Source organism: Ascaphus truei, chromosome 21 (assembly GCF_040206685.1).
Source record: "Ascaphus truei isolate aAscTru1 chromosome 21, aAscTru1.hap1, whole genome shotgun sequence".
Lineage (NCBI taxonomy): Eukaryota > Metazoa > Chordata > Amphibia > Anura > Ascaphidae > Ascaphus > Ascaphus truei.
The window spans coordinates 1,220,337-1,234,579 of record NC_134503.1 but is presented as its reverse complement, the minus strand read 5'-3'; the positions used below and the strand labels follow the sequence as shown (position 1 = coordinate 1,234,579).

Sequence of the window (14,243 nt, the reverse complement as noted above, 5' to 3'; positions counted from 1 at the left end):
TGTTGTTATTAGTGTATCAGGCTCAGGCTGTGCGTGTTACTGCGTCTCCAAGCCCACCCCTACAGTGTGAAGTGTTGTTATTAGTGTATCAGGCTGTGCGTGTTACTGCGTCTCCGAGCCCACCCCTACAGTGTGAAGTGTTGTTATTAGTGTATCAGGCTGTGCGTGTTACTGCGTCTCCGAGCCCATCCCTACAGTGTGAAGTGTTGTTATTAGTGTATCAGGCTCAGACTGTGCGTGTTACTGCGTCTCCGAGCCCACCCCTACAGTGTGAAGTGTTGTTATTAGTGTATCAGGCCCAGGCTGTGCGTGTTACTGCGTCTCCAAGCCCACCCCTACAGTGTGAAGTGTTGTTATTAGTGTATCAGGCTCAGGCTGTGCGTGTTACTGCGTCTCCGAGCCCACCCCTACAGTGTGAAGTGTTGTTATTAGTGTATCAGGTTCAGGCTGTGCGTGTTACTGCGTCTCCGAGCCCACCCCTACAGTGTGAAGTGTTGTTATTAGTGTATCAGGCTGTGCGTGTTACTGCGTCTCCGAGCCCACCCCTACAGTGTGAAGTGTTGTTATTAGTGTATCAGGCTCAGACTGTGCGTGTTACTGCGTCTCCGAGCCCACCCCTACAGTGTGAAGTGTTGTTATTAGTGTATCAGGCTCAGGCTGTGCGTGTTACTGCGTCTCCGAGCCGATCCCTACAGTGTGAAGTGTTGTTATTAGTGTATCAGGCTCAGGCTGTGCGTGTTACTGCGTCTCCGAGCCCACCCCTACAGTGTGAAGTGTTGTTATTAGTGTATCAGGCTCAGGCTGTGCGTGTTACTGCGTCTCCGAGCCCACCCCTACAGTGTGAAGTGTTGTTATTAGTGTATCAGGTTCAGGCTGTGCGTGTTACTGCGTCTCCGAGCCCACCCCTACAGTGTGAAGTGTTGTAATTAGTGTATCAGGCTCAGGCTGTGCGTGTTACTGCGTCTCCGAGCCCACCCCTACAGTGTGAAGTGTTGTTATTAGTGTATCAGGCTGTGCGTGTTACTGCGTCTCCGAGCCCACCCCTAGAGTGTGAAGTGTTGTTATTAGTGTATCAGGCTCAGACTGTGCGTGTTACTGCATCTCCGAGCCCACCCCTACAGTGTGAAGTGTTGTTATTAGTGTATCAGGCTCAGGCTGTGCGTGTTACTGCGTCTCCGAGCCCATCCCTACAGTGTGAAGTGTTGTTATTAGTGTATCAGGCTCAGACTGTGCGTGTTACTACGTCTCCGAGCCCACCCCTACAGTGTGAAGTGTTGTTATTAGTGTATCAGGTTGTGCGTGTTACTGCGTCTCCGAGCCCACCCCTACAGTGTGAAGTGTTGTTATTAGTGTATCAGGTTGTGCGTGTTACTGCGTCTCCGAGCCCATCCCTACAGTGTGAAGTGTTGTTATTAGTGTATCAGGCTCAGGCTGTGCGTGTTACTACGTCTCCGAGCCCACCCCTACAGTGTGAAGTGTTGTTATTAGTGTATCAGGTTGTGCGTGTTACTGCGTCTCCGAGCCCACCCCTACAGTGTGAAGTGTTGTTATTAGTGTATCAGGCTCAGGCTGTGCGTGTTACTGCGTCTCCGAGCCCACCCCTACAGTGTGAAGTGTTGTTATTAGTGTATCAGGCTCAGGCTGTGCGTGTTACTGCGTCTCCGAGCCCACCCCTACAGTGTGAAGTGTTGTTATTAGTGTATCAGGCTCAGGCTGTGTGTGTTACTAAGTCTCCGAGCCCATCCCTACAGTGTGAAGTGTTGTTATTAGTGTATCAGGCTTAGGCTGTGCGTGTTACTGCGTCTCCGAGCCCACCCCTACAGTGTGAAGTGTTGTTATTAGTGTATCAGGCTGTGCGTGTTACTGCGTCTCCGAGCCCACACCCTACAGTGTGAAGTGTTGTTATTAGTGTATCAGGCTCAGGCTGTGCGTGTTACTGCGTCTCCGAGCCCACCCCTACAGTGTGAAGTGTTGTTATTAGTGTATCAGGCTCAGGCTGTGCGTGTTACTGCGTCTCCGAGCCCACCCCTACAGTGTGAATTGTTGTTATTAGTGTATCAGGCTGTGCGTGTTACTACGTCTCCGAGCCCACCCCTACAGTGTGAAGTGTTGTTATTAGTGTATCAGGCTCAGGCTGTGCGTGTTACTGCGTCTCCGAGCCCACCCCTACAGTGTGAAGTGTTGTTATTAGTGTATCAGGCTCAGACTGTGCGTGTTACTGCGTCTCCGAGCCCACCCCTACAGTGTGAAGTGTTGTTATTAGTGTATCAGGCTGTGCGTGTTACTGCGTCTCCGAGCCCACCCCTACAGTGTGAAGTGTTGTTATTAGTGTATCAGGCTCAGACTGTGCGTGTTACTGCGTCTCCGAGCCCACCCCTACAGTGTGAAGTGTTGTTATTAGTGTATCAGGTTCAGGCTGTGCGTGTTACTGCGTCTCCAAGCCCACCCCTACAGTGTGAAGTGTTGTTATTAGTGTATCAGGCTCAGGCTGTGCGTGTTACTGCGTCTCCGAGCCCACCCCTACAGTGTGAAGTGTTGTTATTAGTGTATCAGGCTCAGGCTGTGCGTGTTACTGCGTCTCCGAGCCCACCCCTACAGTGTGAAGTGTTGTTATTAGTGTATCAGGTTCAGGCTGTGCTGAGGAAGAGGCCCTGTCTCAGCACAATATACAAAGGATACACACAGCACAGCCTGATGCTGACGTCACCTCGGAGAGTGGGGTGACCCCGGTCACACTTATTTGTGGGTCCCTGTCCCACTGTGGCCCAGTCTATGGTTGGTGGGGGCAGATTTTGTGCCTCTCAGCACTCTGGTGCCCTGCTTTTGTTTGGCAATGACAACATAATCTCCTTTAATCTCCTACGGCTGATTTAAAAGCTTGTCCCAGCTCCCAAGGTGAACCTGTGTCACTGTCACCTCCGGCCACCCTCTCCCTCTCTGTATTTGCATCTCTTTTTGCTGCCAAAGGAGCAGCACATGCATGAAATATACAGATAGAGCGTCTCTGCATCCTATATATACCGATTGCTCTGCGAATGCGGACACTCTGCCCTATTATGTATGTCTGTATATATACAGCACTGTCCATATACACAGCGCTTCACAGCAGCAATACATGGGACAGAATACTAGGGGATAGAATAGGAATAAACTCTGGAGATAGAAAAGTAACACTAGGAAAAGGCATCCCTGCCCCGAAGAGCTTACAATCTAAGTGGTAAGTGGGGAGAACTTACAGAGGCAGGAGGAGCTTGTTCTTGTAAGTGCGTCTGCAAGGGGCCAAGTCTTGTAAGTGCGTCTGCAAGGGGCCAAGTCTTGTAAGTGCGTCTGCAAGGGGCCAAGTCTTGTAAGTGCGTCTGCAAGGGGCCAAGTCTTGTAAGTGCGTCTGCAAGGGGCCAAGGTCTTGTAAGTGCGTCTGCAAGGGGCCAAGGTCTTGTAAGTGCGTCTGCAAGGGGCCAAGTCTTGTAAGTGCGTCTGCAAGGGGCCAAGGTCTATGTATGAGGTGTATACTGTCAGCCACGGAGCTGCCCATATGCTGCGTTACAGAGGTGTGTTTAAGATGGGTTTTAAAGGTGGAGAGAGAGGGTGTGTGTCGGATATTGAGGGGAAGGACATCCCAGGGGTGCGGGGCAGTGAGTGAGAGAGGTTTTAGGCGGGAGAGGGCTTTAGATACAAAGGGGCAGACAGAAGACATCCTTCAGCAGAACGCAGGAGTCAGGCAGGTGTATAGTGAATTATTAGGGTGAGATGTACGGAGGGGCAGAGGAGGGTATAGTGAGATATTAGGGTGAGATGTAAGGAGGGGCAGGGGAGGGTATAGTGAGATATTAGGGTGAGATGTAAGGAGGGGCAGAGGGGTGTATAGTGAGATATTAGGGTGAGATGTAAGGAGGGGCAGAGGGGTGTATAGTGAGATATTAGGGTGAGATGTAAGGAGGGGCAGAGGAGTGTATAGTGAATTATTAGGGTGAGATGTAAGGAGGGGCAGAGGGGTGTATAGTGAATTATTAGGGTGAGATGTAAGGAGGGGCAGAGGGGTGTATAGTGAATTATTAGGGTGAGATGTAAGGAGGGGCAGTGGGGGTATAGTGAGATATTAGGGTGAGATGTAAGGAGGGGCAGTGGGGGTATAGTGAGATATTAGGGTGAGATGTAAGGAGGGGCAGTGGGGGTATAGTGAGATATTAGGGTGAGATGTAATGAAGGGCAGTGGAGGACATAGTGAGATATTAGGGTGAGATGTAAGGAGGGGCAGTGGGGGTATAGTGAGATATTAGGGTGAGATGTAAGGAGGGGCAGAGGGGGGTATAGTGAGATATTAGGGTGAGATGTAAGGAGGGGCAGGGGAGGGTATAGTGAGATATTAGGGTGAGATGTAAGGAGGGGCAGAGGAGGGTATAGTGAGATATTAGTGTGAGACGTAAGGAGGGGCAGAGGAGTGTATAGTGAGATATTAGTGTGAGATGTAAGGAGGGGCAGTGGGGGTATAGTGAGATATTAGGGTGAGATGTAAGGAGGAGCAGAGGGGTGTATAGTGAGATATTAGGGTGAGATGTAAAGTGGCACAGAGGAGGGTATAGTGAGATATTAGGGGGAGATGTAAGGAGGGGCAGAGGAGTGTATAGTGAGATATTAGGGTGAGATGTAAGGAGAGGCATAGGAGTGTATAGTGAGATATTAGGGTGAGATGTAAGGAGGTACAGAGGAGGGTATAGTGAGATATTAGGGTGAGATGTAAGGAGGTACAGAGGAGGGTATAGTGAGATATTAGGGTGAGATGTAAGGAGGGGCAGAGGAGGGTTTAATGAGATATTAGGGTGAGATGTAAGGAGGGGCAGAAGGGGGTATAGTGAGATATTAGGGGGAGATGTAAGGAGGGGCAGAGGGGTGTATAGTGAGATATTAGGGTGAGATGTAAGGAGGGGCATAGGAGTGTATAGTGAGATATTAGGGTGAGATGAAAGGAGGGGCAGAGGAGGGTATAGTGAGATATTAGGGTGAGATGCAAGGAGGGGCAGAGGAGGGGGGTATAGTGAGATATTAGGGTGAGATATAAGGAGGGGCACAGGAGGGGGTATCGTGAGATATTAGGGTGAGATGTAAGGAGGGGCAGAGGAGGGTATAGTGAGATATTAGGGTGAGATGTAAGGAGGGGCAGAGGAGGGTATAGTGAGATATTATGATGAGATGTAAGGAGGGGCAGAGGAGGGTATAGTGAGATATTAGGGTGAGACGCAAGGAGGGGCAGAGTGTATAGTCTTGAAAGAGAGAAGGTGAATTTTGTAAGTGATATGGGATGTGATAGGAAGCAAGGACAGGGATTTTATCAGGAGACGCAGAGACAGATTTTGGAGACAGTAAAACGATTCTGGCAGCAGCGTTTAGGTTAGATTGCAGGGGAGACAGGTAGGCCGGACAGTAGAAGGTTACGATAGTCAAGACGGGAGAGAATAAGGGCCTGTGTTAATGTTTTAGCGACAGTGGGATGGGCGTATATATTTTAGCATAAAAAATAAGAAACCGTGTGGTTATTTTTTTTTGGTATGAATTCACAAACCACAGTGTCTTATAGGCGATAACAACTGAACTGAATTTATTTACTTGTGTAAATAAATGATGTGTGAGTCAGTGAATATCCTGGTAAATTCTAATAGTTTGCAACCTGCTTGGGTTATTTATATGAATACCTTAATGATGCAACGCGTGTGACATCATGTTTGTTTTGGAACTTGGTTTCAGACATGGTAATCTTTTCTATTTCACACCTGTGAGTTACCTCTCTTGTGACCTGTAGCCCGAATCTCACTGTTTGGTATGGTTAACTAATCACTGTCATTCTTGGAAAATACGTCAGTCCGTACAGTGTGAAAGTACCAGAGCTTGCTACTAAGGAAGTCTGAAGTTACAACATTAATGAAAAAAAGGGAGAAAATACCCCCCAAAAAAGCAGGAGTTCAGATAAATCCCAAACTGGGTACCCAGGTCCCATATTACATCAATAAATAAGTGTATAAGAATATCAATCAAGATATCATACACAGCATAGATCTCAATAACATCACCAGAGAAAATATTTTTTTAAATACCATTAAAAAAGCGACTAAATGATAAACTCCATTAAAAAAAAATTATATAAATAAGAAAAACAATTTCATGTTTTCCTCATAATCCTGGTTCAAAGATATTCTGTCACAGCACGTTCTCCCTGCATGGTCTATGCAACAAGAAATACCCGACGCGCGTTTCGCCGCCCGTCAGCTTCATCAGGGTGATGTATGGCTCGAAAATGTACATATTTATCAGTGTATGTATACATGGAGCATTAGGAGGAGTTAGAGGGGGCGGTTATATGGAGTAGTACGCAGAGTTATATGGAGCGGTTATATGGGGTAATATAATAGGAGGAGTTATAGGGAGAGGATATATGGGATAATAGGAGTTATAGGGAGCGGTTATAAGGGGTAATAGGAGGAGTTATAGGGAGCGGTTACATGGGGTAATAGGAGGAGTTATAGGGAGCGGTTACATGGGGTAATAGGAGGAGTTATAGGGAGCGGTTATATGGGGTAATAGGAGGAGTTATAGGGAGCGGTTATATGGGGTAATACGAGAAGTTATAGGGAGTGTTTATATGGGGTAATAGGAGGAGCTATAGGGAGTGGTTATATGGGGTAATAGGAGGAGTTATAGGGAGCGGTTATATGGGGTAATAGGAGGAGGTATAGGGAGTGGTTATATAGGGAAATAGGAGTTATAGGTAGCGGGTATATGGAGCAGTGGGTGGAGTTATATGGAGCAGTTATATGGGGCAAAAGGAGGAATTATAGGGAGCGGCTATATGGGGCAGTAGGAGGTGTTATTTGGAGTGGTTATATGGAGCAGTAGGAGGTGTTATTGGGAGTGGTTATATGGAGCAGTAGGAGGTGCTATTGGGAGTGATTATATGGAGCAGTAGGAGGAGTTATATGGGGCAGATATAAGGAGCAATAGGATTTAGTGGGAGCGGTTATATGGGTAATAGGAGGAGTTATAGGGAGCGGTTATATGGAGCAGTAGGAGGAGTTATAGGGAGCGGTTATATGAAGCAGTAGGAGGAGTTATATGGGGCAGATATAAGGAGCAATAGGATTTAGTGGGAGCGGTTATATGGGGTAATAGGATGAGTTATAGGGAGCGGTTATATGAAGCAGTAGGAGGAGTTATAGGGAGTGGTTATATGGAGCTGTAGGAGGCATTATATGGAATGGTTATATGAAGCAGTAGGAAGAGTTATTGGGAGCGATTATATGAAGTGGATATATAGAGCAATAGGAGTTATAGGGAGCGGTTATATGGGGCAGTAGGCTCGGAAAAGTACATATTTATCAGTGTATGTTAGGCCGCGCTTATAGTGCTGGCGACGGCGACGCCACCAGTGAAAGTTATAATTTGATTTGAAGCGACGTCGCTGGCGCAAGGCCAGTGATGTCACTAAAGGGGGCGGGTCACGGTCTCTGATTGGTTTAGAGATGTGGCGACTGTCTCTAAAAAATCAAATAGACCTGTCTTCAAAATGTTTGGTCGCGTCGTCGCTCCGTCGCTGTCGCGCTTACAATAAGCGCTTGCGGAGTCAATGTATTTGTTTCGGAGCGACATCACCAAGCACTATAAGCGCAGTCTTAACGTGGAGCAGTAGGAGAAGTTATGGGGACGGTTATATGGAGTAGTAGGCAGAGTTATATGGAGCGGTTATATGAGGCAATAGGAGGAACTCTTTTTATTGAAAAAAAAATTCCAACATTACATTTCACAAAATCACTTTACAAACCAAAAACTGCACATTATGTACGAACTTACACTATGTAAATATTAGCTCAGCATTTGTTCCCACCTTTCACCTTTCAACAGCAACTTCACATTTCCTTTATGCGCATTTTTAATTGAAACTAAATAAAAGCCCTAACTACCACATTAATAGCTGCTACCTTTAAAGGATTAATTTATAAACAAACATTTTTTAGGCACCGTATTACTTTTTCTTTTTCCTGACATTTTTCCCCAATGACCCAAACCTCTTAGTGGCCACCGAAGGTGGGATCATGTCCGAGTCTTTCACTATGGAAATATCCATATTATGCTCCTCTTCAGATAAGGAAAGTTCCTCTATTTCATCAGGGTCTTCCACTCTTGAACCCCAATCCTTCCTAAGAGCAGAAAAACAGTTCTTTACAGGAACTGGATGAACCTTACCAGCAGGACCTGGTGGAAGCCGAAGAGTTCCTCCAAGTCTTTTTACTGTAACCTTCTTCCTTCTTTTAGGCTGTATCCAATTCTGCGTTCCGTTTTTATTTTTACCACCCGTCAGGATTACACTCTTGGCAAGTTCCTCCATTGTATCCTCAGACTTTTTTCCTTCTGGAAATGAGTTTGAGAAGGTTCCTCTAAAGGATCTTCTAATATTCCTTGGCCCATGTCAACACAATCTGTGAATTCTTCTTCCAGTGAGTTTGAGGAGGTTCCCTCTAAGGGATCTTCTAATATTCCTTGGGCCATGTCTACACAGTCTGTAAGTCTTCATCTGACATTAGATCTAGGCGAACTTTGTCCACAGGTGGATCTGGGCAAACTCTTTTCCCAGGCTGATCTGAACAAATTCTATCAGCAACTTTCAAGACACGATCAAAAAGTGCTTCATTTTCTTCAAAATCCATTTCCTGTTCCCATATTCCTGAACTATTGTGCCATGCTTCTGCACAACTCCGATAGGAATGTCCAAATTGACCACATAGATTACATTTAATCTTTGTATAACTTGTTCTCTCATGGCCCACAGACTGGCACAAGTTGCATTTTAGAACATCACAGGAAATACTTAAGTGCCTGGCTAAACCACATCTATGGCACAAGGTTAGCTGACCATAATAAAAACAATTTCCTTTTTCTCTTCCTATGAAGAAGGAGTTGGGCAGATGCTTTGTAACATTGCCATGTCGCCAAAGTCTAACTTGCACTTTCCAACCTCCAATACAAATATCTTCTTCATCCATAATTCTTGTAGGTGGAGCCAGTACTTCACATTGTCTGCCAAGCCATATCAGAATATCTGATATTGGGACTGATTCATGTCTGAAGAGAATTGTTACAGACTTTGTTTCTGGTTTGGACACAGGAATAGCAACAAAGGATTTCCATAATTCAGTATTTTTTAAACTCTCTGTAGAGGGAGAGGGGGATTGGCCCGGTATTAAAGGGGTTGCACCTCATATGGCCACCCCCTGACCTCACCAGAGAGGCAAGGGGTTAACTGGACTGCGGTCCAGGTATGTGGTTTTCACCTTGCTATAACATGAAAATGTATGTTCCCCTGTTGTAATGTATTTCCACCATGTAAGTGTCTGTACCACACACACACTGGGATCCATCCGGGAGGACAAGGGTTAATAAGTAGAAAGTGATTATAGCCCTTTGTTTAATTTTCCGCCTTTTCAGGCACCATTTTGCAGAGTCCCATAGGCCGCCATTGGAGCTCCATTAATTTCAATGGCGGATCTAGCTGTTTTGGACTTGTTTCCCTAGAAGACCAGCAGGTGGTGTCCGAGAGGAGGAGCGGCGGTTTCCCATTGTAAGTCAATGGGCCCAATGACTTCAATGGAGATTCCTCGACGGCGATCTCCAGGAATAGGTTGGCAGCCGTCCAAACCGCAAAACCGCAAAGCGGATACTTTGTCTGAAAAAGAGTTTAATCACTATTAGGCCAAGTTCAACGACAAGTGGCGTGGGAATCTTAGGTTCTAGGGCACCCAGGAATAAAATTATTTTTGCCCCTAGCTCCTAAGCCTCCCCTCACTTGACCACCACTGGGTCCAAGAGTCCAGGACCCCCAGAAAGGGTCGTGCTGGCTGAGCGGGTCACCGCTGAAAATCATAAGCCCATATCTCTGGTTCTGGAGGGTCCAGAGGGCCGAGGTTTGGGGTGCCTGCAGTCACTGTTCCGGCATGACCGCAGATCCATTCCCGACCCTCTCCGACCAACCCGACGGAGTATGGACCACCATAAAGGTTTGTGAGTTTTTCCCATAGACTTCAATCACTGCCGTTTCCCATTGACCGGCTATGGCGGAGAAGTCCCATAGGCTTCAACGGCGGCGGTGCCCGTTGTAAGTCTATGGCGGCAGACTCCTATAGACGCCAATGGCGGAGGTTCACCATTGAAAGTCTATGGCGGTGGAGCCCGTTGTTTTCAATGGGGAATAAGTGAAAAACTGAGATTTATTTTACAGCGGAGAAATTTGTAATAAAGAAATAAACAGTTTATCTTGTATTTGTATATCTCCGGTTCTGTAGGTCGCAGCGGGCTGAAACTTGGTCACTATGGTGAGTCAGTTCCGGCATTAAGAACTGGGCCATTTTGACCCGCTGGACCCAACGGAACCGGGTATTTTAATATGGTTGTATATTAAAAATCATACTGTATTTCAAAGCGGGGACAAAAGCCAGCGAAGATTCCTGCACACTAAGGAATGCAAATGGTCAGGGGGGCGACCCAATGTCTAAGAACCAGGCCCCTGATCAAAGACTCAGCCACTCTAAATGTTTACATGAGGGTGGAGAAGCGTGAAGCTAGAGTTGTTTGTAGATGCTATAACTCACACCTACAAACAAAGAATATCCTGCCAGATACCCCATCTGGCAGACTGCCCGGCGCCCCTGATTGGGGTGTGGGGCTACAGAAATGAGACCCTCAGGGTCCCAGTACGCATGTGCCATCTAGCTGGGGGGCATGGGTTAACAATGTTCGCACGTTTGAGATTGGGTGCAAATAATTGTTCTCCAATAATCTGCACTCAATGGTAAGAATAGGGTTGCAAAGATATTAAACTGTTGTCAACCCTACAGTCTTTGTCTTCTGATTACATCTTGATTGATACCCGATTGCTGTAGAATTGCTATTTGACTACTTCTTCATTCCAACCCCTAAGTAAGTGTTACCTTCTTGTCTGTTAATTGTACTATCTTGTTGTGTTCACCTATCTAAGGAATAAATATACTTTATTATATCTAAGCCTCGTTCAGTTCAACCCAGTTATTTGGTGTATATTATATCTTGTCATAAGTTACCGTGACACTCTCATATCTTGTCCAGAAATAGTCCAAAGTCTGAGGTCTCTTAAAGCCGACATCATACTCACAGGAGCCTGGAACATTGATAAGGGCATACATTTCATCTGCTCTGAAGCCCAAGGATTCTTTTAATAGGTGTTTTCCAACAAAAATCCTGTCAGGCTTCATCTCCTCACTGCCTTTATACCTCAACTTTACCACGTTCCTAGTTTTTAAAGGTTGAACTTTTCTGGCCACAGCGCTCACAAAGGATCTCCCACTCCAGGCCGAGGGAGGTGCTGTACGAACTGGGGTTACCTTAATGCCATTACTTTGCTTTACCCCGTCTTCTGATTGGGCCACTCTATTATCAGGAAATATCTGGATAGGAGCAGCAATTTCAGTCTCCACAACCTTAATTTCACTCCCAGGCACTACAGGGTTAATGCTGTCTCCATTGCTGCTGATTACCACCTGTTGTTCTCAGGACCTGCTAATAAGCAGGAGGGTGGTTCTGTAAGTCCAGGTGAGCATGGGTTCCTGTCTCACTGCTCTCAGGTACAAACTCCATTTCCAGCTGATCTCCTCTCAGAGTTTCTAGATTCTCACTTTGTTGCTCTTCAGAGTTCCCTGTAATTTCCATGACCTCTCCCAGGGTGGGAGGCTGAGATAACCCAACATCACAGGTGCCTGCTGCTTTCTTTGCTTGTAATGAGCTGTTAACCAAATTTTCTGCTGTTTCTGCTATTAACCCCTGGGATGCTGGAAGCTCTGCAACAGATCCTTGCTCACAGCCTGATACACCCTGAGGTGAGTCCCCTTCCCTGAAGTCTTTGGGCCCTATTACAGGGCTGTTACCTTCTCCTGTAGAGACTTTTAGCTGCCGGTCCTTTGCTTTCTTTTCTTTAGCAGCTTTACCCTTTGGGGTTTTCCTGGCAGTTGATGGAATTAAACTGTCAGGATCTGAATCAGAATTTTCCTGGGATAAGTTCTCTGTTTTATCTTTAGACTTCACAGACTTGTTCTGGTATGTACTTTCTCTCCCACTTCTTTTAGGCGTCACCAAACGTATCTTTTCTTGAGAGCTTTTAATGTGACTCTTGCTGGAGTTCTGGCCTCTTGTTCCACAACATGAATCTGCGCCTTGCTCTGCACCTTGCTCTGCACCTTGCGCTGCATTTTGCTCTGCTCCTTGCTCTGCATTTTGCTCTGCTCCTTGCGCTGCATTTTGCTCTGCTCCTTGCTCTGCATTTTGCTCTGCACTGTGGGTTAGCATTTCAATTGTTTTTGAAAGGGAACGTTTCTGTTTGACTGGAACCACTGCTATTTTAGTAAGCTCACCTTCCAATCGGGTTAGTTCATTACGCAGACGACGTATTTGCTTCTTGCGCACATCTCTCTCAGAACCACGACATTTCTGTAATTTTCTATTTCCAACTCTTCTACCTTACTGTTATACCTCCGCAATAAAGCTTGTTTCTCTTCTTTCTTAAGCAGACTCTGTTCTGCTCTATCCTTTCTCTCCAAACTCTCCTGTACCTTACATTCAGCCTCACCAAGGCCTACACCACTGCTGCAGCCTGCGGCCTCTCCTTCGTCCATCTCCAACTCACAGCCACCAACCCCTGGGTCTAAGGCCATCCTGGCTCCCCTGCAAGAGCTCACCTGCAGCCAATCCTGGAGAAGTTATAGAGAGGGTGTATATGTGACAATAGGAGTTATATGGAGGTGCTATATGGTCTAATAGGAGGAGTTATAGGGGAAGTTATATGGGGTTATAGGAGGAGTTATAGGGAGTGGTTATATGTGACAATAGGAGTTATATGGAGCTGTTATATGGGGTAATAGGAGGAGTTATAGGGAGCGGTTATATGAGCAATAGGCGGAGTTATAGGGAGCAGTTATATGGGGTAATAGGAGTTATAGGGAGTGGTTACATGGGGCAGAAGGCGGAGTTATAGGGAGCGGTTATATGGAGCAGTAGGCGGAGTTATAGGGAGCGGTTATATGGGGTAATAGGAGTTATAGGGAGTGGTTATATGGGGCAGTAGACAGTTATAGGGCGTGGTTATATGGGGCAGTAGGCTGAGATATAGGGAGCGGTTATATGGAGCAGTAGGCGGAGTTATAGGGAGCGGTTATATGGAGCAGTAGGCAGTTATAGGGAGCGGTTATATGGAGCAGTAGGCGGAGTTAGAGGGATCGGTTATATGGAGCAGTAGGCGGAGTTATAGGGAGCGGTTATATGGAGCAGTAGGCAGTTATAGGGAGCGGTTATATGGAGCAGTAGGTGGGGTTATAGGGAGCGGTTATATGGGGCAGTAGGCGGAGTTATAGGGAGCGGTTATGAGGCAGTAGGCGGAGTTATAGGGAGTGGTTATATGGGGCAGTAGGTGGGGTTATAGGGAGCGGTTATATGGGGCAGTAGGCGGAGTTATAGGGAGCGGTTATATGGGGCAGTAGGCGGAGTTATAGGGAGCGGTTATGAGGCAGTAGGCGGAGTTATAGGGAGTGGTTATATGGGGCAGTAGGTGGGGTTATAGGGAGCGGTTATATGGGGCAGTAGGCGGAGTTATAGGGAGCGGTTATATGGGGCAGTAGGCAGAGTTATAGGGAGTGGTTATATGGGGCAGTAGGTGGAGTTATAGGGAGTGGTTATATGGGGCAGTAGGTGGGGTTATAGGGAGCAGTTATATGGGGCAGTAGGCGGAGTTATAGGGAGCAGTTATATGGGGCAGTAGGAGGAGTTATAGGGAGCAGTTATATGGGGCAGTAGGCGGAGTTATAGGGAGCAGTTATATGGGGCAGTAGGCGGAGTTATAGGGAGCAGTTATATGGGGCAGTAGGCGGAGTTATAGGGAGCAGTTATATGGGGCAGTAGGTGGGGTTATAGGGAGCGGTTACATAGAGCAGTACGAGATACTTGATGTCACACTCAGTATGTTTGATGCAGATTTATACCCATTCTGTGATTACATGACGTGATTAGCAGGCCTGTCACACTTGATGCGACCTCTGCTGCCTGCAAACCCAATGACAAGTGAAACAATGGTGTCATTTCCCTCTGCAACACCACCGTAGTGTCGTCACTCTCTAGCCTCTCTCTTTCCGCACATCTGCTGTGACGCAATCAGCTCGCTAAGCCCCGCCCTCCGCTGTCACTCG

General features: G+C 46.7%; 1 protein-coding gene across 1 annotated transcript; it reads right to left on the bottom strand.

Moving 5' to 3' along the window:
- Nucleotides 1–7,801: 7,801 nt before the first annotated feature.
- On the bottom strand, nt 7,802–14,238 carry LOC142471898 (uncharacterized). Its single transcript, XM_075578341.1, has 3 exons — nt 14,040–14,238; nt 11,097–12,755; nt 7,802–9,706 (listed from the first exon to the last, which is right to left on the bottom strand). The coding sequence occupies exon 2, from the start codon at nt 12,352–12,354 to the stop codon at nt 11,572–11,574; it is 783 nt and encodes a 260-aa protein (XP_075434456.1). The 5' UTR covers nt 12,355–12,755; nt 14,040–14,238; the 3' UTR covers nt 7,802–9,706; nt 11,097–11,571.
- Between the last annotated feature and the right edge of the window lie 5 nt (nt 14,239–14,243).

Excerpts from the sequence above, each read along its gene's own strand:
- LOC142471898 (XM_075578341.1), bottom strand. The coding sequence starts at position 12,354 with ATGCTAACCCACAGTGCAGAGCAAAATGCAGAGCAAGGAGCAGAGCAA.